At 39.2% G+C, this 22,500-nt stretch overlaps 2 protein-coding genes across 9 annotated transcripts in view; both read right to left on the bottom strand.

The window, feature by feature from the left end:
* The window catches only part of LOC135114651 (syntaxin-7-like), a 44,825-nt gene extending 31,011 nt beyond the window's left edge, over positions 1-13,814 (bottom strand). Inside the window, exons 1-8 of one of the 8 annotated variants that reach the window (XM_064030541.1) lie at positions 13,657-13,814; positions 9,540-9,686; positions 8,755-8,870; positions 6,598-6,760; positions 4,933-5,064; positions 4,505-4,637; positions 3,684-3,766; positions 2,745-2,873 (exon numbers count right to left, since the gene is read on the bottom strand). In XM_064030541.1, the coding sequence (XP_063886611.1) occupies positions 2,772-2,873; positions 3,684-3,766; positions 4,505-4,637; positions 4,933-5,064; positions 6,598-6,760; positions 8,755-8,870; positions 9,540-9,662 (852 nt within the window). In that variant the 5' untranslated portion in view covers positions 9,663-9,686; positions 13,657-13,814 and the 3' untranslated portion in view covers positions 2,745-2,771. The other 7 variants (XM_064030472.1, XM_064030483.1, XM_064030504.1 and 4 more) reach the window with 7 other exon arrangements.
* A 792-nt stretch (positions 13,815-14,606) lies between these two features.
* LOC135114619 (alpha-amylase-like) overlaps positions 14,607-22,500 on the bottom strand; it is a 9,421-nt gene continuing 1,527 nt past the window's right edge. Inside the window, exons 3-15 of the mRNA XM_064030409.1 lie at positions 21,696-21,850; positions 20,960-21,117; positions 20,055-20,233; positions 19,718-19,856; positions 19,338-19,499; positions 19,105-19,252; positions 18,881-18,965; positions 18,651-18,779; positions 18,326-18,506; positions 17,214-17,366; positions 16,710-16,941; positions 15,201-15,321; positions 14,607-14,774 (exon numbers count right to left, since the gene is read on the bottom strand). Coding sequence (XP_063886479.1) covers positions 14,646-14,774; positions 15,201-15,321; positions 16,710-16,941; positions 17,214-17,366; positions 18,326-18,506; positions 18,651-18,779; positions 18,881-18,965; positions 19,105-19,252; positions 19,338-19,499; positions 19,718-19,856; positions 20,055-20,233; positions 20,960-21,117; positions 21,696-21,850 — 1,971 coding nt within the window. The 3' untranslated portion in view covers positions 14,607-14,645. The remainder of the gene's footprint in view (positions 14,775-15,200; positions 15,322-16,709; positions 16,942-17,213; positions 17,367-18,325; positions 18,507-18,650; positions 18,780-18,880; positions 18,966-19,104; positions 19,253-19,337; positions 19,500-19,717; positions 19,857-20,054; positions 20,234-20,959; positions 21,118-21,695; positions 21,851-22,500) is intronic.

Here is a 22,500-nt window from a genome sequence, read left to right as displayed (position 1 = left end):
TCTACACAATGTAAACTAGAATTCCTGGTTTGCCAAAATTCAACATAAATTTCTTTGTACTTCTTTCACTAGGAAAGATGATGTACTTGTGAAAAAAATAATAAAAAAAAAAAAATAAAAAATAATATATATATATATATATATATATATATATATATATATATATATATATATATATATATATATATATATATATATATATATATATATATATATATATACAAGCCATAACACTTGTTGAGAGAGAGAGGAGAGAGAGGAGAGAGAGAGAGAGAGAGAGAGAGAGAGAGAGAGAGAGAGAGAGAGAGAGAGAGAGAGAGGAGAGGAGAGAGAGAGAGAGAGAGAGAGAGAGGAGAGAGAGAGAGAGAGAGAGAGAGAGAGAGAGAGAGAGAGAGAGAGAGAGTCTTTCTATATTATTTTTCAATATCTTCCTCATAAATTTTCTAACTTGCAGTCTGTACCTCCTGCACTGAGAGCATGTGAGATAGAAATTTGTGAGAAGTTTGCACAATTCCCATACAGTCTAGTCATTCAGCTCTCTCCATGGAACTAACTTTAATCCTCCTTAGATGTAACTCTCCTGAGCATGACAGGATACATGACTTGAGAAAAACTGTCAACTTTCCCACTTGTGAAAATGCCATCCCTTGACAGAATACAGCAGACAGTAGCAGACATGCACTCAGAGTTTCCAAGTGCCATCACAGTGTTAGAGAGCAAGGATATCAGCACACAGATCCCCCACTACTTGACAGGACACATCAAGTTAATACTGCGCATGCAAAGATAAGGCAATGATGATGTAATTTTGTGTATGCTGTGTGTGTGTTTGTGTGTGTCATACTGTTTTGTATGGTGCAGACAAATGCATGAATATTTTTGTATCCACCACAAAATTCAAGTTTCATGAATACAAACTTCCTTAAGTTATTTTCAACACCATTACGATCTATTCAATCAAGTAAACTTATAACCAAATTGGTTGTATTTCAAATATGAATTCATCCTCATGTGTTTGGAAAAAAAATAAATAACTGATACACTTTTTATAACATAAATGGTTCCAGTCAATTACTGAATAACAAAGAAACTTCCAATTTGTACCATTAACTTGTGTTGTGCTTCATTTGGTACAGTCTGTACAGATGCTCATGATTTTGTAAACACAAACAATATACATATAATCTTTCCATGGCAAACACCTAATTAATTTTCCTTAATGATAACAAATACAACAATGCATTATCCTGCCAAAGTCAAACATCACAGCTTGTTTTCTCGTTATAAGTAAAATGTAGTTTTCATCATGTATATCTAAATCAAATATCATATAACAACTTCTTAAATTAAAAGATAGAAAATACCTTTTTGTATATATTTGCTACTTGCTATTTTCAAGCTTTCAATGTGTTAAGACTGACAAAGATTTCAGTTGTTTCTGTATTACTAAATTTTTGTGAAGCTCATTTTATTTGATAATCATTTTTTTTTCCCCATTCTATGCTTCAGCTGATTGGATACTTATAAGGCATTCCAAAATACAGAAGTGTACAGAGATCTGTTTAACTCACTAGTATGGGGAGATCACATAAGTCATAAGCATGGCAATTAAACTACTGTCACCTTAAAAACAAACTACCTACATAATTTTTCAGAAATATCTGTAGTAGTAGTAGTCAGTTCCTCATCATATAGAGCACCACCTCCTTACATGGCTGTCTATGTCATGTCTTGGGTATGAGTGGTCTAAAATTTGCCTCAATGTTTCTGATTTTAATATTTAAAAATACAGAAAATAACATTTATAATTTTCAAAGATGTAAAAAAAAAAAAATTAGTTTGTTTACAATGTCATTCTAGTAAGCAGGTAAGCAGAACCATGGAAAATAGCAATTATCAAATGAGGATAATTTTGTCTTCATGCTGCATTACTGAACATCAATAAACTGCAAATAAATTTTTGTAGAACCAATGAACATGATTAGCATTAGCAATCATAATTATTGTTGGTTCTCTTGCATCCTGGGCTAAGCAAGATGATGCATTTGCCTTAACACATACAAACATACTCCTTTGTAGAATGGGATATTAGTAAGTTGCAGGACTCATCACTAATAATGTTAAAATAACAATAATAAAAACAATAATAATAATGACAATAACAGCAATAATAATAATAATAATAATAATAATAATAATAATAATAATAATAATAATAATAAAAACAAAAACACCATCAAAAATAACAAAAAACATTAGTGATAGCTGAAATGCTGCAAATCCTAGTAAACCACCAGTCTTTCACATTACACTATAATTAGTCCTCATATTTCCCTCAATCTTTAAATTCATTGGAGTACATCTTCATTATCCCACTGTTCTTCCCAACATATACTGCCTTATTAACAAGACCTGACAAACATTGTACTCTGAATAGAATCCATTATGCAAATCAATATTATCATCTGGCTGTTAATCATGAAAACCAATCATCATAAAATTAGTAGCTCTGAATATTTCAACTCTTTAATGTACATTTCCAATGGATGCATCCAATGTAGTTTTATTACTGTACACTGTGACTAGAAGCAATGTTTTGGAATCCTTAGGTGCATAGAATTAATTACTCATCAAATATTTTTGACAATAACCAATGGAATGTATGTATGTATGTATGTATGTATGTATGTCATGCATGTGTAAAATACTGTTAATAGAAAAGGGAGTCATATAAAAATACTTACAATTTCTTAGCTGAGTATATAGAATTCCTAATTTTTGGTAGCAAAGTGAATCCCAATGATAATTCCAATGAGGGCAAGCACTATGACCAAAATAAGGATGAAGATGCATATCTTTCGCCGACTCTTGTTCTGAAAGTAAGACTCTGTCTGAAGTGTGACTGACTTACTGAGAGTTTTAAAAGTTCAAGATGTGCATACCATGTATTACCTACATACATCATACATCACTTGAGAGAGAGAGAGAGAGAGAGAGAGAGAGAGAGAGAGAGAGAGAGAGAGAGAGAGAGAGAGAGAGAGAGAGAGAGAGAGAGAGAGAGAGAGAGAGAGAGAGAGAGAGAGAGAGAGAGAGAGAGAGAGAGAGAGAGAGAGAGAGAGAGAGAGAGAGAGAGAGAGAGAGAGAGAGAGAGAGAGAGAGAGAGAGAGAGAGAGAGAGAGAGAGAGAGAGAGAGAGAGAGAGAGAGAGAGAGAGAGAGAGAGAGAGAGAGAGAGAGAGAGAGAGAGAGAGAGAGAGAGAGAGAGAGAGAGAGAGAGAGAGAGAGAGAGAGAGAGAGAGAGAGAGAGAGAGAGAGAGAGAGAGAGAGAAAGAGAGAGAAAGAGAGAGAGAGACAGAAACAGAAACAGAAACAGAGACAGAGAGACAGAGACAGAGACAGAGACAGAGAGACAGAGACAGAGACAGAGACAGAGACAGAGAGAGACAGAGACAGAGACAGAGACAGAGAGAGACAGAGACAGAGAGAGACAGAGACAAAGACAGACAGAGACAGAGACAGAGAGACAGAGACAGAGACAGAGAGACAGAGACAGAGACAGAGAGACAGAGACAGAGAGAGAGAGAGAGAGAGGGGGGGAGGGGGCTTAGACAGAGCAATCAATATAAAATGTTTCATCATATTGAGTCTGCTGTACATCACAGTGGGATATTCTGAAATTTCTCACCTGGTACCGGGCAGCCTTGACAAGCGCCTCTCTGGCCTCCTCCACGTGTCCAGCAGCAGATTCCACATTGTTCTCGATTGAGTCTGTAAAAGGTTATCAAAGTCAACTTTTGACAATAAGATGATCTGAAGAATATTTCACACATCATAAATAAAGTAATCCGCTCTGAGTCCTCCCTGCCACACTTAGTCAGTCACTGGTCTTTTCTAACACAAAGAGGCTGAAGGCTATGACCAATCTTTACACCAACTGACACCTTGCACCTCAACTAGCCAGGGATTTTTCTTTTATCCACAACAGATGTTATAAATGTTCAAACAAACTACGGATTTATGACAATATCCATCACCTGATTTTGTACATAATTACTAAAGTTCAACATTAGCTAGTTGCAAATACAGTAGGGTGCACGACAACAAACATGATTCGTTTCAATGTAGCATTCATTATGACAAATGTGCATTATGGCGACTGAAGAATCTACGGAAAAAAATTAACTGGTTCCAAGGAATCAGAAAATAATATAAAAAACTACAGTAAAAAAAAAAAAAATAAATAAATAAAAAAAAATAAATAAATAAAAAAAACTTGCACAACAAATACAGTAACTTCCCAAGTTTCATGCTATCCTAATTTCACAATCCTCAAATTTTGCACTAGTCCTAAATTCTTACCATCCCAGGTTTTGTGCTGCTTTGCAAGTAGGTACTCCAGTAGGTACGTTATAACAACCATGTGTTGTCGCATATCCTACTGTATTAGGAAGCACTCATTACATTTCCAATGAAAAACAGATCCAAAAGAATATAATATCAACATACCCACAATTTCTCCTTGGGCAGTGACTATGGAGGAAAGATCTCGCATGATCTCATTAATGTCGATGATGTCAGACTCCAGGCGCTGAACTCTCTGCTCCCGCTCCTGGTTCATGGCTGCTTCAAATTCCATGTCCTGAGGGTAAAATTTTTGCTTTACTTCTTTTTCAGATGTGATATATGTATATGTACAGTTCTGTAAGGAAGGTGAAGGCAAGAATGTTAGACTCAGGTTTGATCTTGGATGACGGTGATGGACAGAGTGGAGCCTGAATAAGCTGCTGTTGGCAGATGATACTGCACTGGTGGGTGACACAAAGAAGGTGAAACAGCTGGCAGGGGAGTATGGAGGAGTGTGCTGAAGGAGGAAACAGAGTGAATAAAGGCTTAAATAATGAAATGTACAATAATAGTGCAAGGATTTGATTTACCTCTAACTGCTTCATTTTTGCTAGACTTTGTTGTTCTGCTGCAATCATGGAGTCAGTGGCAGAGGTGTTGTCCTGTTCAACAGCCACCATGTCAGCCGGCAGCCGTGCCGTCCTCAGTGTGCTCACTACTTTCTGTAGCACAAAAGTGGTATTTGTAAAATTATATCCATAATACAAAGAATGAACGTGCTTCTAATTTAATACAAATGTCACAAGCTTACGATCCCAGTTATCTTTCCAAGAAGGTGGACGTTACAATGATCCTGAAAAGTTTTAAAGGTCTGGATTTTTAAAGTCTTCAAGTGCCTACCCGACCTATCTGAAATTGCCAGAATTACACCCTCTCACTGTACCCTTAGCTTGACACAGCACACCAAGAATCACCTCAAATACCAGATCAATGTTGGGGGGAGTAGAAAACACAATTATTCTGTTACAACATTATATATTAATACTAATAATTCACAAACAAAATGAGGTAGTACATGTTAATATATGATGTTTCTGTCACTACACACAACGCCAGAACCCGTTTACACCTCCACCGGCCACTGAAATATTTTTTCTCAGCCATAGGAATTTACCCAGACGCCATCACAGCATCTCCAAATAATAATTCCCGTATTTCACCTCCTCAAACCTAACAAGACATTAGCATCACCAAAGATAACCTATAACACCATAACCCCATCCCCAAAATCACCATCACAACATCACAACACCAGCTTCCAAGGACAACACCACAGCCTCCACTCACAAAATGGCGGCCAGTTTGACCTATGCTCACCAGCACAATTCACCAACCAAATTTCAGCAGACAAGACCTCTTGGTACCACAAAAGACTCACTAACCTGATCTTGGATATCAAGGTTATACCGCCACATCACTAATACCTCCACACACTCACTCCATCACCATTCCACACCAAAATTCCTCCTGAGAGACGCCTCCCCTCTGTTCTACCTCAAGGCGCTCTGCCTTTCCCCTCTCTGGAATGTGTTGCATACTCAAGTTCCCCTCATTTCAACATATTTCCACCTCAATTACACTTCCTCCCTTACACATACAAACATATAGAGAACTTAAACTATGAAGAGAATAATACTACATGATATAAAATGAGTAAGTAAGCCTTATACTAACTTATAACAAAGAATAAGGATAACGTCTGAAAGGCAGGTAAATGGAACACGGGGGACACTAAGAAAACATGTTCCCTTTAAAGGTAAACTCAGCCAATAACATGACACAAAATAATAGAGTTATCTTTTTCTCTTATTAGGTAACACTGAAATTTCACCTTTTAATACTAGGAAAGGAGAAGTAATTTTCTATAGCCCAAAGTGAAACTGAAGATAATAATACATAAAAAGACAAATTTTATGCAAAAGACCAAAAATACTGCTGTAAACCAGTTATTTTGTATCTTCAAATACATAGAAATTTAATTTTAAGGATTCAGCAATGAGGGATGAGCAGCCAGGAGATGAACCAGTAATAGAACACTCAACATGACTCTCAACTGAGCTATGGCAATCACCAAAGCTCTAGTGGAGTTTGGTTGACCTTGACTGTCCAGCCAACACATGAGTTTTCACCTCTATTTTACATCAATTTCAGGTAGCTTATATAAGGTAATCACAAAATTGTGGAAAAAAACATACTTTCTGAACCTCCGCAAAGCGTGAAGCTGAGGATTGGAATTCATTGTGTAATCGATCTGCTTGCACCCGCCGCTGCCTGTCACCCTGAGCAAGGGGCTGCAGGGTACGTAGAAGTCCAGTGATCTCCTGCACTGCAGCTCCAGCACTGCTGTTGATCTGTGAACTTGTGTATATAAAAAGATAATAAATAAAAAAAAAAAAAAAAAAAAAACAGTGCAAGCATATATATATATATATATATATATATATATATATATATATATATATATATATATATATATATATATATATATGATAATGATCATAAATCTATCTTCAAATCCTTCTGATTACCATCATCCTAATCTCTTGATATAAAAGTGGTCACTAATCTAGACACTAGAAATGTATGACACTATCCCTTACACAATAAACAGCAGCAAGGGTAGGAAGTGTCTCTGTTGTTGTTTAATGTCAATGCTTGGCAGTCAGATAAATAGCAGATAGTGAATGCATAGTTGTGCTGGAAAATCTACAAGAAAATACAGTAATTGGGGGAATATTAAGCACGAAGATGGACACATATCACCCCTTGACTAGAATAAAACATAGAAAAGTGGGTATCAATATTGGAAAATGATGATGCTCAGGAACTGCAAAAAATCCATGAAACAGTAATGGCTTGTAAAAATACCAAAAATATTGAACTTGAGAAACCAAAAGATGAAATGAAAAGCTGGAAGAATTTTGGAGTATATAAGGAAGTTCCAAACATGTGTCAAAAAGTAGTGTCAGTTCAATACATAGTAACAGAAAAGGAAAGCAGTGATAGAATAAAGAAAATTAAAGCACAGCTGGTTGCCAGAGGATTTGAGAAAAAAGAAGGAATTCAGTCTGAGGAAAGCCTGTACTTTTAAGAGTTCAATGTACTTCCCAGACCTGGGTGATATCTCTAAGTACAAGTTAGTTATATATAGTGATGCTTCCTTTGTTAATCTTCATGATGGATTTAGTAGTAGTGGGGGCTTTGTTATTTTTTTCATAGATGAAAATGGAAATAGTTCTCCTTTGTGCTGAAAGGCAAAGAAAATAAGAAGAGTTGTGAAAAGCACCCTTGCTGCTGAAACACTGTCAGATGTAGCAGTGGATATGGCCTACTACCTGGGAAGTATGCTGTCTCAAATACTGTACAGTTATGAAAGTAAGCAGCCTGTGGAACTATTTTTTGACAACCATTCACTTTATGATACTATGTACTCAGTTAAAAATGTTTCAGGGAAAGAGATTAAGAACTGACATAACTATCCTCTAAGAAATTATTCAAAATGGTGAGTTAAAGATATTTTGGGTTAATTCAAAAGCACAGTTGGCTGATGTACTGACAAAGAAGGAAGTAAATCTTTTGAGAAAAGTTAGAGTTTTTGAAAGTGGATCTTTGAAATTGTAAGCAAATACTAGTGGACTATACTGGTTGTGAATGAGATGGAACATTTATTTCCTACAATATATTTTTTTGTTGTTAAGTTTCTTGTTCATGTAAGAGAAAGCTTTTTTAGTTATATTTAAAAGAGAGGGAATATGTTAATAATGTTTAAGCTGTGGGTGAGCTGTGGTTTACGGATAGTGTGCATCTTTTGTTTGTTTATGTTGGAGGGAGCATACTCCTGGCATCCTTGCTAGACATGTACATTCTGGCTTTCATCAATAAAACCAAATGCCGTACATCTGACCTTTGATTTACCCTGCCACAATTGATTTACAATTTCAACACTATTATCCCTATCCATAAATTTATCTGATCTTTTCAAATGACTTGACACTAACAGCCTGATTACAGAGACTATTCCAGTCTTCTAGCATTCCATTTGTGAACCAGTTTTTTCTTACCTCATTTTTAAAATCTTCCTTTATTAAGTTTAAACTGATTAAACTATTCTGATTACTAACCCCATGGATCTTATCTATACAATCCTTCTTACATCCCTTATACATTTGCTGTTCAATAGAATGTCATTTTGTATCTTTCTTTACAGGAAAAACAATGCCTGTTAATCAAAGAATGAATGAGCAGATGAAAACAAGACATAAAAGCATTTACGTAAAATTAACTTGTATTGAGGAAGATAAGTAATAATCAACTGCATAGGTCATTCACTGCATCCTTCACTTGAAACATACATTCTGTCTCGCAGCTGCTGGTTATCTGTCGTTGTGCCCACTTGTTTTAGTGATCTCTCCAATGTGTTTGTTGCATTGTTGATTGAGAAAAGATTTGTTGTTATCTTGTCACACAGCTGCAAAGTAAACAAAGATTAATGGCTCATCTAAGAGAATATGATAAAAATGGCCAAGATTATATAAATAGTTGAAAATAACCCACTAGAGCCTGAAATGATTTTGTACTTTGTGTCTTATCAGTGACCAGACAACTACTATGAACCAGGGCACACACACACACAAATACAGTAGATAAACCAATAAATAAGCATCTATAAATAATTAAACAATTCGTCTTCATCGTTTTATCACCAGCAACACTAAATAACCAAAGACCAATTATTTTTTCTTGCCACAACACCTTATTGAGCACCTGTCACTCAATTAACACACCAGAGAGAGAGAGAGAGAGAGAGAGAGAGAGAGAGAGAGAGAGAGAGAGAGAGAGAGAGAGAGAGAGAGAGAGAGAGAGAGAGAGAGAGAGAGAGAGAGAGAGAGAGAGAGAGAGAGAGAGAGAGAGAGAATTAAAAGTGGCTAATTCTAGAGAAGAACTTAATTTCTTACTAACTCTTACTATTACTTCACTCACAGAAACATATTCCATTCAGCAAAAATTAGCTACCATAATAGTTGTACTTTTAACAAATATAGCTTCTTTAATCAATATTAACCCACAATACTAGTTCATTATTTAGAAACTTTCATAACTCACCAATACAAAGTATCAAGAATATGTGAATCTTTACCTGGAAGAATTCTGTTCCTGATCTTGCTGCTGGGGCAAATCCAACACCTGGGTTGGCGGTGCCATAAGAGCGTTGGGACTGGCCATTGCCCTCACCTCCTAGCCTTGAGTAGCCTGATGCCATTCTGGTTCATGCAATTAACAGTAACTGGAAAAAATAAGGTTACATTAGAACAGATATTACAATTTCCTGTTAGCATAAAAAAGTATTCTAGCTAATACATACATACCTACATAAAGACAGACCACCAATCATCATTTTCATTTCTTTTAATGTCCTTATTTCTCCTTTTTTCCCACCATCTTCCATTAGATATAAGTGAATATAAAATATCTGAAAAGAACTGAAGATTATAATATAAAGTTGATTCAGTATTTGACTTGATTTTTATAACTACCTCATGGGGGTGTGGATAGACAGAAAAGGATAATCCATCTACAATTTCCTTTACTGGCTGTGATAAAGAATAAGTGCTAAGGCAGTGTAGCTAAACACAAGCTCCAACACTTCCTGAACCAAAGAGAGTAATGCCACAACTTGCTTACATTACCCATTACATTCTTATATATGATCATCATAACACTCTGCTTCCAGATGTTTGCAGATGACCTGTGGTAGCAGGCCTGATTTCTCAGGCCTGTGACATCAGTTTTTCATTCAGTCATCTACTTCTTGTATTGTTTGGGTGGTGGATGGTATTTAAATTTGCTTTATAATTATATTTTAATTCTTGATTTTTCCAGACTTTGTCTAACTGTCTTTCAGATTCCACAACTGATGTGATGCAATTACAGCCCCTGGTAGGCTGTTCTAGGTGTTTATCACCCTCTGGCAGAATTAATATTTTCTAGCATTAAGTTTTACCAGTTGCTTGAAGATCTTGCCATGTCCTCTTGAGCACCCTTTTCTTTATACAAATAAATTCTTAAAAAATTTTTCACCACTTATTCCATTCATTATCTTATAAACGTCAATCATATCTCCACAGACTCTCCTGCATGTAAGAGTTGGTAAGTCCAACCTTCTTTTAATTGCTCTTCATATGTTAAGTCACAAGTGTTGGGATGAGTTTGGTTGCCCTTCACTGTACATTTTCAATACTTTCTGTCTTTGACTTTATATAGGCACCATATCTGATTGGCATATTCCAGCAGTGGCCTCATCAGTGATACAAATAAAACAATGCCTCATCCAGGTTGCTAAAAGTTGTTCAGATTAGTCCTGTCAGTCTGTTGGCTTTGTTCACTTTCTCTGCAAGGTGTTCCTCAAATGTCAGTGTGCTGTCCATTATTACCCCAAGATCTTTCTCCTTCACAGCCTCCTTCATCGGTACTCCAGAATTGATCTCATACTGTCTTTTGCTGACCTCTGTTCTTTCTATTTTCATAAAGCAACATTTTTCAGGGTGAAACTTCAGCAACCACTTGTCAGATCACTTCCCAGCACTGCTCTAATCACTTTGCTGTTTGTCACAACCACTATGTTCACTGATATTTTTTATATGATCCATTAAATTTGGCAGAGAACCAAGCCTTGTAGTATGCCACTTGTGACTGCCTGCCATGAAGCTGCTCCACTATTCACTATCACTCTCTGAGTTTGGCTAGTTAGAAATGCCTTGATCCACCCGAGTATGTCTCCTCTGATGTTATAACTTCTTAACTTTTCCACCAGTTGTCTGTGTGGAACTGTATCAAAGGCCTTCATGAAATCACCATATAAAATACAATAGCATTTTCCTCATCCAGAATCTTTGTCCCCTTGTCAAGTACTTTTATCAGCTGAAGCACAATTGGCCTTCCAGATAAGAAACCAAACTGGCTATTGTTGAACTGATTCTTCTTCATGTGTGTGATTATTCTTTCCCTCAGAATTGTCTCCATGATTTTACACAGGCCACTGGTGAGGCTTACTGGTCTGTAATTGCCTGGATCACTTTTGTCTCCCTTTTGTAGATAGCAGTAACAACTGTTCTCTTCCAGTCCTGAAGAAGTTCACGTTACTTCAAGGACAAATTGAAAATAAACTCCAATGGCTCTTGGATGGCTTCTAATCTCCTTGATAACCTGTAGGTAAGTCTATCTGGTCCTGGTGAAATATTTTTTCTCAAGTTTAGTATGGCTCTTTCATTCTGTGCTCTTGTTACCTCCATAAATGATAACTGCTCAATCTGTTTTGTTTCCAGGCTTGGTACATCACTCTGACATTCATTCACAAATACACTGTTGAAGAATTTGGCAAGGACTTCAGCCTTTTCTTTCTTACTGGCAGTCTTTTCTCGTTTTTCACGATCAACATACAAGTCAGTGACTAAAGGTTTGTATTTTGTCTTCTGTACATAGCTCCAGAATACCTTTGGATTAGATTGTATATTATTTCTTATGGTTTTCTATTTATTTTCAAGAGCTTCTCTTATTTCTCTCCTCATTTGGTTGTTGATATTACAGTATTCTGTCAGATTCATTTGATACATAAAGTCTTGTTCAACTCCCTCCATATTTTTCCTCATGTTCTTGAATCGTTCCATAATCTTTCCTTTAGTTTTATCCTGGACCTTAATTTCCTAATCATTGGTATTAGTTCTCATCACATCCTTATCCCAGAATTCTTGTCATGGAACACATTCCATTACTGTCTCTTGAAACTTATCTAAGAACTTTTCCCAAATTAATTTACATTATTATTGCCAAAGTACTCCCCTCAGTTTGCATTCAATTTTTGTTTCATTATTTCATAACTAGTTAGCCTTTTTATACACATTAACTATTCTTTAACTTTGTGCATCAGGTGCCTTTATCTCACAGTTAAAGTGTAAGCAGGTGTGGTTACTCTTCCCAAGAAGACTCATAATGCTTACAATTTCAACCAGTTCTTCATCTTCAGTAAAGACAAGAACCAGTAAGTTTCTCCTGTCACCTCCTCTGGATCTGGTTACATTGTGTACATGCTAAGTAAAATAACAATCACATACTTTTTCAATGAAATCATGTTCAAGATTACACTCACCAACGCAAACTGTCAAAGATCCCAAGTCAATACCCAGCAGATTTAAATCACCAAACACTTCTTTGTATTGAGATTTATCAATGTTGATTTCCTGTGGTAAACTCCAGAGCTTTTCATTATTCACCTTATCACTGATAGGGTTCCTATAAATGGACACCAATAGCAAGTCTCCACTTTTGTTTTATCCTCACACTCATAAAATTACAAAAATGCCTTTCAAATTCCAAAGAATAAAAAAATATGGTAAATTTATAGTTTAAGCCAATGTCCCCAATCTCTACCCACGGCCCACAGCGTTATTATTAATTTCCGACAAGTAGTGTAATTATTAGAAATGATGTGAATATTGAGAAGAACAAAATGAGGTAGGTTATTACCACGTAGTGTGTAATGGCTTAAACTATAATAAAACCCTAACCTAACCTAACCTAACAACTGAAGTTCAGGCAACAATACACCATTTATGTTTACCTGTGGACTTAGAAAAAGTTGAGAGCGCTGTGCATTCCCAGGCCTATTGTGGCGTTATTATTAATTTCCGACAAGTAGTGTAATCATTAGAAATGATTCGAATAGTGAGAAGAACAAAATGAGGTAGGTTATTACCACGTAGTGTGTAATGGCTTAAACTATAATAAAACCAAAAATATTCTTTGTTTAACATACAGCAACATGCCTCGTCCATCTTCATTGCTGGATAAATCCCTACTTTGTGTCTGGTTTGGTTAGTTTTCTCATTGCTCACATCCTACCTTATTACTTCCCAAAGGTTGATGTGCATTGGGAAAGAGGCCAGAAAGAAAGGAAGTGTTGCATGAAACTACTTTATCTTCCCACCTTCAACTGATAAGATGTGCTATTTTCTAAAACACCTAGTGATGGATAAATCACCACCCATTTAGCATTATATCATTAAACAAGAATATCAAATATGTATACCTACGTATTCAAGACGGCTTTAGGTTCAGTCTTTAGCAATGATGAATACAGTACCTAGTGGGCGAGATATTAGGACATTGTTTTCCTTGAGGCTCGCGGTTCCTCCCGTGACTCAGTGATCCTCCCTCCCTCCTTCCCCTCTGCTACGCCCCTCAACATACACTGTACTTGCCCCTCTAGCTGCTCCTCCTCTCAAGCCTTAGTGTGGATGGCAATGTTCTCACTGCTACTCACACCACCACCATAGAATACCAATTTTCAAGGTCAGGTTTGGCGAGTAAACAACGAACGTCCTGATAGCGGGATGAGCCACCCCGTAAGTCTGGGCGGGTCAGCTGATCATGGGTTTGTAACTTTGTATCTGTCTTCTACTCGGCAAGTGTCAAATATAATTGACCTGGAGGAGTGGCACTGAAGACTAGGGGAGGAGGGTGGATGGATATGTATCGTGTTATGATTATATGGTGATAGGAAAGATATAGAAAAAAGCAATCAGATATACTAAAAATTTCATAATCCAGTGTTCGGAAAGTAGGTGTCAAATTTCTGCTTAAAAAGATGACGACGATCTAAGAAGCGAAATAAAGCGGAACAAGTCACAAGAAGAAGATATTCCCTTATTTGTAGGTACAGTGAGAGGCCAGAAGCTGCAGCCCTTCCTCCTCCAGGCAATTAGAAGTATAACAATTGAGATATGTAGATGTACTGAACAAGAAACTTTAGCTACCCAGGGTCAGGAAAAAACCCTGGAACTACTTAAAAACAAACATTTAAATCAATTTCAGGTAATATACGTCCTGCAATTCTAATATACTGAAGACATGCATACAAATTATCCTGGGATGCGCAGAGCCTACGTATATTAACACCAGTAAATTGAATCAGTATATCTCGGTCATAGTATATCCTATGAACAGTCTGCACTAATGCACTGTGCATTTGCACGCGCATCAGGCTCGTCCTATCCCATGATTATATAGGTCCACATAAATGTTCTGTGATTAACGCAGTTTCTGGTAGTATGCTTCAAAACACTTCATGCAGCACTGGCAAGTGAAAACTAATAATTTCAAAGTTGTTGTCGTATGAAAAATAGGTCAGTATGACAAAAGAAAATTAATATGCTATATATAAGCTTTATTGCTGTGTTTCTTTAGTCCACTACGGGAAAGCGTCGATCGTGCAGGAGGAAGAGTCGAACACGAAAACGTTTATGTAGCCGCAGCGAGCGAAGTGGTTTTGGCTGCTGTATGGAGCGCGGCCGCCAGCGGTCCCTGAACACCCGTTAATCTGCAACATGTCATCAACAGTACTTTAATGGCTGGAAACATGAGAGACGATTATTCTTCTAGGACAGTTACTGAGGTCATCTCTTACCCATAGATTATGATTATTTTCTATGCACAGTCACAGTCCTTTGTGTTTAGTATCTGCTGATCTACTTGGAATCCATGTATCAGAAGTCGAGTTTTACAAGGAGAATGTCACGAGGTCAGAAGACTTAAATAAGCTAGTGGTGGAAACGCAAAACAGTGTAAGCGAGTGCTGCCAGGTTACTCGACTTTTGAGACTACGACCAGCCTCCCCCTCGTCGATGGTTCTCCCTCACTTACCCAATGTTTTCTTACCTTCTTGTGCCTCTTCTATACTTGCTAGATATCACCTTACTATTAACCTAACGCCATCTTCCTGCTTGGTTTTGCATTTCTTTCCTACCTGGTTAATGTTTCCTTCCCAGCCATTTCCATTGGTAAGGAAGGCCTTTACTTCGAACCATCCATCTTCAGTCTGAGAACAATCCATATCTACGTCAACCATCCAGTAATGGTCCCCGAATCTGGAACAAGATAAAACACCATATGATAACCAAGACGAAAGACGAGGAGCCGATTGTGGTGAAACCCCCAATAAGTACGATCCAATTATGGCCCATATTGAGAAACGCTTTGCTCTCTCACCACGACTATTTTCAAAGGCCAAAGAGATGATTAGTAGGGTTCTCAAGACTGTTTCTCTTGTTAATAATGTGGAAATTTTGCTAATCTGTCCCTAGAATCCTAAAAACATCCTTAAAAACTCGTGCACCAACTAGAATCTTTTCAAATAGTGGAGATGCGGAGCAGAGGTGTTTCAGAATGTGGTCCTATTATCTACAGGAACTTCATTGTTACTCTGCATTACTGACTCACTACACAGAGGGCACGATACCAGGCCTGACAGAAATAATTAGGGCATGGACTGGGATTTGTATTTTTTCACAATGAAGTTCCTGTTCAGTTAGCTGTGGAAAGATACGGGGCACATGCCAGGGAGCTGATGTGACCTTCCTGTCCGGTAAGAGAAGGTAAGGGGGCACACACGTAGTACCTGGAATTTCACTTGGTATCCGAAACGTATTATTTCCTCTCTCTCTCTCTCTCTCTCTCTCTCTCTCTCTCTCTCTCTCTCTCTCTCTCTCTCTCTCTCTCTCTCTCTCTCCAACAATCTAATATGACAAAATTGCTCCAATTATTTACGAAACAAAGATCAAGAAAGGATTAAGGGGTGATCAGTCTTTACAAGTGTGCAGCTCGTGTTGCATGCATCCGTTTTCTAAAAGCTAAAGCTGCGTAAGCGCCGCGTGCACCTGAATGTACACCAAGTTATTTCATACATTAACATCCATGTTTTCCAAGACACTCGCATTATCTTTTTTTTTTCTTTCACTTCTTATCCGAGAGCCCTTGACATCATCAGCTGTAGTACGCTTTCTGGATCATCGCCTTATATGCGCTTCCTATGCGTGATCTTCTTAAATAGCAATTACATTTTCTTAACTTTGATAAATATAAGGTGTATGCACTTCGATATTCGCAAAAAAAAAAAAAGGATAAAATAAAAATAAATAAATAAAAATAAAAATGTCTTTTTAACTCTTCTTTTGGCTGTCACTTCTCCCTCCCTTAGTGCGCCTCAAAGCAACATGTTAGCAAACCTGTCGTCCTGTGTATGCTCATGCTTGTCACCTCGAGGGAATTTGACATTTACATATAAAGTACTTTCCCTAACCCTAAGAATTCAAAATATGAAGAGAAGAGAACTCGTCAAGGTTGCTATGACGAGTTGTGATTAATTGTGTATTCTGTGTGTTGAATGTGTCATCAAAGAGTGAGCGAAATCTCGATGCTTGCATCATCACACGTGTTGGGGGAAATACTTAGACCCATTATCAAGCCAGACACTGACGTGTTCAAGTCTTGGTAGCCGGGGTTGCCGGGCGTGCTGGAAGTCCATGCCAGAGGTGTTCCCGAAGCTGCCTGGCCGCCATAGCTCCCCTGGCCGGCCTGCGCGCCCTGCCAATCCAAGCGGGTGTCACCAATACGCCACGAGTTGTACTTATCATAATGACTGGTCGTCCCGAGAGAGTTGGTGGTAATGTCGATGGCGCACGGATCCGTCTCGGCGTCCTCGGTGCAGCCTAGGAGAAATGGGACACAACGCATTTTAACTCGATGTGACACTTATCTGTTCAAAAGACGTACTCATATACGAAGAGAATAAAAGGACAATGACAGGATAGTTGATATGATTTATTATTAGGATGGAAAGTGTTCACAAAGGTAAATGGGAAAGCCGTGATGTCTCTAAAGGAGAAAATACCAACTATAATAGTGCATGTGCAGATGATGCTGAAGGTTCATACAAATAAATCCAGTAGGAAAGTAAGAAGGCAAGGTAAGAGAAACTAACCTGGTCGCTGGGCGCTGTCTATGCCACCTCGCACAAACAAATCTTGACCGTCATTTGTCTGTTTGAACATGAAGATGACGGTGCGGTGGATGCCGTCGGTGATGCTGGGCTCCGTGGGTCCTTGCGTGGTGGTGGTGGTGGTCGTCGTGCGGTCTGTGGGGAGGGAGCGCCTCTCAGATGTGGTACTGTCACGTGCCGCCGTGGTAAGATGACACTAACACTGAGGAGTGGCTGAGTAAAGCATTAACATTATCACATTAACTAAATTTAATATACGACAATAATGTATCTGCAGTACAATTAAGTACTTTCGTTTACTGTATATAATATGTATTTTATTCATGGATAAAAAAGATGTTCTGATGCATGTATTTACCACTTCGGGATGTAATTATTTCGCATATGGTTATTCAACTGAAAAATTTAAAAGCACGCACAATATAGTGGTGGGAGGGAAGTGTGTCTGGGCCACCACAGAAGAGATAGTCACCTTATTTAAAGAAACAGCTTTCGTTTACTCTCTTTCCATTCTTACTCTCAGGTCTTTGCACACCATACATAGTTTATACTAGCCAATCCAAAAAAAATATTAATGCTTTCTTTAAAGTATGTGGCGGGACGCTACGCCTGCCTCTGCATTCCATTTTTCGGTCCCCTGGGACCTGACCATGGGACATACCACGTGGTATGAGATCAACCCTCACACCCTTTTGTCTTCCGGACGCCAGCCCTAGCCATGTCGTGACCCGGCCAGCAACCACCACTACATCAGCCCAGTCTGTGTCCTCCCAGCCTTGCTGACGGACATCCAGGCCTCGGGAGGTCGACGTGCGACCCTTTGGCACTTCACCTCATTATTTATATTGTACAGTATTATTATATCAATATACGGCAGATGATTTTTACAACTGTATTTTCTTGGGCACCACCTATACACAAGCAAGTACTAGAAGTAGAATTTTCCTAGTACAAGTATATACTGCTTTCTTTTCAGAAATCTACTTATCTCCATTACTTTTCAGAAATCAGAAATCCATCTACTTATCTCCATTTCTTTTCAGAAATCTACTTATCTCTCTTACCTTCATTTCCTGGTACTATAAAGAACTCACCTGGTTCAGGGGTGGCGGTGACAACGGGCGGCTCGGTACAGTCACAACCCTGACAGATGGCAAACACAGGCTCCTCCTCGTTAGTGATGGAGACGTGGGCTGTGCCGTCCCCGCCGACTGTCACACTCTGGCAGGACACCACATCTTGGTACGTGCCGGCTGGCATCCCCGTTTGAAAGCTCTGAAAACACGAATAATGATGATTAGCAAGTTCTTGGTCATAAAACATGAATAAATTATTTTGCATCTCACTTATCATGAAAGAGTCCTCAACCAGTTAGGTATCAAATACAAACTCTTAATCATTTCACAAGCCTCGCCATACCTGGGACACTGTGCCGTATTTGACCATCGCGAAGAATCCCTTGTTGCCCCTGGAGAAGGCCACCACGTTACCGTCGCTGTAGTAGTTCTCCCAGCTGCTAGTATCAGCCACAGCGTTTCTGAATCTTACCTGAAGGAAACTGACAGAGTTACAAATATCCTCTTATCGGTATAACAGTACAGTATGTGATATGCTTGTATAAATAATTGTCAGTACAATCTGGACCTCACCATTTTATAGATGGAGGTCCAGCGGTGCTCGCAGACCCAGCCACCTTCACACTGGTTGTCGGCGTTGATCACCACATTGGCCGTGCTGAGACAACACATCACTCAGTCACCTACTGAATCTTGACTCCTGAATTTGTTCTATGCACATCCCACTCACTAACGTTACCTCATTACTGACTCTCCCTGGGCCATATGATGCCTCCAATATCGAAGTGGTGCCTCACCTGTAGTCTGACAGGTGTGGAGGCCCGGCGTCCGAATCGTCACCGAAGAAGTAGGATGACATGATGCGAGTGAAGCCGTAAGGCTGAGCCAGGGTGAAGGCCACGCCCAGCCTGTAGTCCTTCGGGAACTTGTGGGTTAGGGTATCTCCTGTGCGTGGGATCAAAGAATGAGGGACGTGGCAACTGTATGGAAGGAGTGTGAAGTCAAGGTAATGACAGCAGCTAGCACTCACCTGCCCCTCCGTGTCCTCGCTGATTGTCATGGTTGTCGACGAACACGAAGGCCTTGTCGGGGTCTGCCATTCCCCAGCCAGGGTCGTACACGCCACCCAGCTGACCGGGGTCCTGCACGCCCCACGCTATCTTCTGCGAGTACCGGAATTCAGTGATCCGACCTGAGGCCAGAGAAAATTGTGAGTGACCTGCACCGTTTGGCCAACATTTCTGACTGATCAATGCTGCGGGCCAGGGAATTTAGATGACTTTTTTTTTTTTAAAGAAGATAAACACTCCAAACTAGGTGCAATAATTACAGAGATTACTACAATGTAGTAATAGCATAGCAGTATCCCGCTTATGGTGCCAGCGAGTGGCCCTTCCCTCACGGACTGACCCATGCCGTAATATTCCTGCACGGTGACTGCGCCGTCATTCCTGTCGATAACTTCGTGGTAAAAGAAAGGACGTGTGTTGGCGGGAAAGCCTTGATCAGTGTTGAGGTCGCTGGTCAAGCTCATCATAGCCTGCAGGTCCTGAACACAGAAGCACTCACGTTATGCTCATATTCTGAAACGCTTTGTTCTTTCATTAGTATTATTAATAAGGACCATATAGATGACTGGTAGGTTTTCCATGAGTATTTTCATACTGACGATAGGAAATCCTTCTAGTTATTAATCTTCTTTTCAATACCCTCGAGATAAAATCATGCGGAATCACTTTACTTGTACCTCAGGCCACATGTGCTTAGCGGCGTCGATCCTGAAGCCAGCGACTCCAATGTCCACCAGCTTGTTGAAGTATTCAGCCACCTTCTCTCTCACGTGCGTGGAGGCGCCGTACAGATCCGTCAGCCCGACCAGATAGCAGTTGCGGACATTGTTAGGGTCGCCATAGTTGTTGACGTTGCCTGCGACAAGAAGAGAGGCGTTTGGATACTGTGTAGAATTATGGACCCGTATTTTTAAATGCGTGGGATTCTAACACAAGCTATTTTCAAAGGCCACAAGAATTATTATTTAGGTTGTCATGGGTACTTTTCATTGATGATGTAGAGTACTTGTTAAAGTATCACTAGAATCATGTAAACATCTTTGAAAACTCCAGTTATTTCCACTAAAGCCTGTTAAATTTAATCAGTAGAGCTAAGATACCAAAACATTTGACAAAACGGTCCCTAATTATTTCTCTACAAGCATACATTATGTTACAGCTAAATGACCGAAGGTACAGATCCCAAATACCATAGCGGAATCTGACAGTTGTTATGTGGTTTCGATGTCGAAATCGCTGTACTTGTATTTTTTATGTTGACGGTTCGATCTCATGCAAGAGCCTCTCACAGCGAATATATCCTACCTTCATAATAAATTTGCAAGTGTTTCTATCAGTGCCCAAGGAGTGTGTAGTTTGAAGTCTCCAAATTTCTCGGTCTTATAACATACCATAGGGAAAGCTACAAGGAGCCAGGATGTCTACACACGGCAGTCATTGTATAAAACATACCTACATACTTATAACCATCTATCACCCTTATCCATTTTTTTTTTTTTCCAATCTTTTAAAGCTTCCTATCGACACGGCGCTAACAGCCTCACCCATGAGTCTGTTCTAGTCATCTACCGTTCCAGCTTACCGTCATGTGAAGGACACAAGTCTTTGGGCGTGAAATCCTCGGCAGTGTATGGAACGCCAGGGAAGTCCAGCTTGTCTGAATCAAAGGCAGTGCCAGCCGAGCCCGTACCTCTGCGTCCCAGCCCCGCCATGTGGTTCACAACGGAGTCCACGAAGATCCTGCGCACCCAAGATGAGGAAAGTTATTATCTTGAGTACATCATTCAGTAGTCTTCGGAGCAGTGCTATGCCTGCATAAACTGTTTGGGTGGATATCACAGTACAGTTCTGAAATTATAACGATTCTATAAAGGAAGCAAACCCCGTCTTATTTATGTAAATTAATGTTTTTATTCCTTAAGTCATACCCCATGTCTCACTCAAATCTTAGTTTTTTCACTATTATAGCCTAAAACACACACACACACACACACACACACACACACACACACACACACACACACACACACACACACACACACACACACACACACGCACGCACGCACACACACTATGAAACAAACACAAGAAACTCAACAAGACAAGAGGAAATAAGGATGTGCAGAAATACATTTTTTTTTTCCAATTAGAACAATAGATCAATAGCATGCAATATCAGAGGAAGTGCTCCAGCATGATACATGCATACAAGCTAAACACACACACACACACACACACACACACACACACACACGGCACATTAATGTCTGAACTTAATCTAATCTAACCTAACTTAACCTCCAGCCCCGCTATCTCACCTGACCCCGACGGCGTTGCAGCGGTGTACCATGTCAGTGAACTCCTCCTCGGTGCCGGAGCGGGAGCGCAGCTTGTACGAGATGGGCTGGTATCGCTGCCACCATGGATACGGGTACTCCTCCGTGATGACCACATGCTCGTTGGGCGGCGACACCTGTGCAAATAGTGGGTGATAGTGGCAGAACAAAGATTACACGTTCCTTGCAACAGACTGTCACCTTCACGCTATATCCCAATGCTCTCTCTCTCTCTCTCTCTCTCTCTCTCTCTCTCTCTCTCTCTCTCTCTCTCTCTCTCTTTGCTATATCGTCCATTTTATATGAAGAGAAACCGATGGTGATACAGTTTCACTTAATTATCTTGATTTATCATTGTTTCGCTTAAATACCGTTCAATATGTGGCATAACTTTCTATGTACTATGACAAGTAGATGAAAACACACACACACACACAAACACACACACACACACACACACACACACACACACACACACACACACACACACACAGGGACAAGATGTGGACAATACCTTGCCGATTTCGTTTTGTCAAAAAAAAAGACGCGTACGAATAGATATAAGCTAGACAAAATCAGATCTTAAAAGGTGACAGGCAAAATATTTCACAAGTAGGGTTATAAATGAGTGGAACTTTGTACTGAACACACATTAGATAATCTCAAGAGTAGGATGAATAAATTTATGGTTGACAGTGACAGTTAGAAAGTTTTAAGTGATTAGGTGCAGCCTTGTATGTGTCAACTGGTCTTCGTATTCTCCTTATTTTCTTACTTTTTTTTTATT

Source organism: Scylla paramamosain, chromosome 2 (assembly GCF_035594125.1).
Source record: "Scylla paramamosain isolate STU-SP2022 chromosome 2, ASM3559412v1, whole genome shotgun sequence".
Classification (NCBI taxonomy): domain Eukaryota; kingdom Metazoa; phylum Arthropoda; class Malacostraca; order Decapoda; family Portunidae; genus Scylla; species Scylla paramamosain.
The sequence above is the reverse complement of the archived record's forward strand: the minus strand, read 5'-3'. Positions and strand labels throughout refer to the sequence as shown.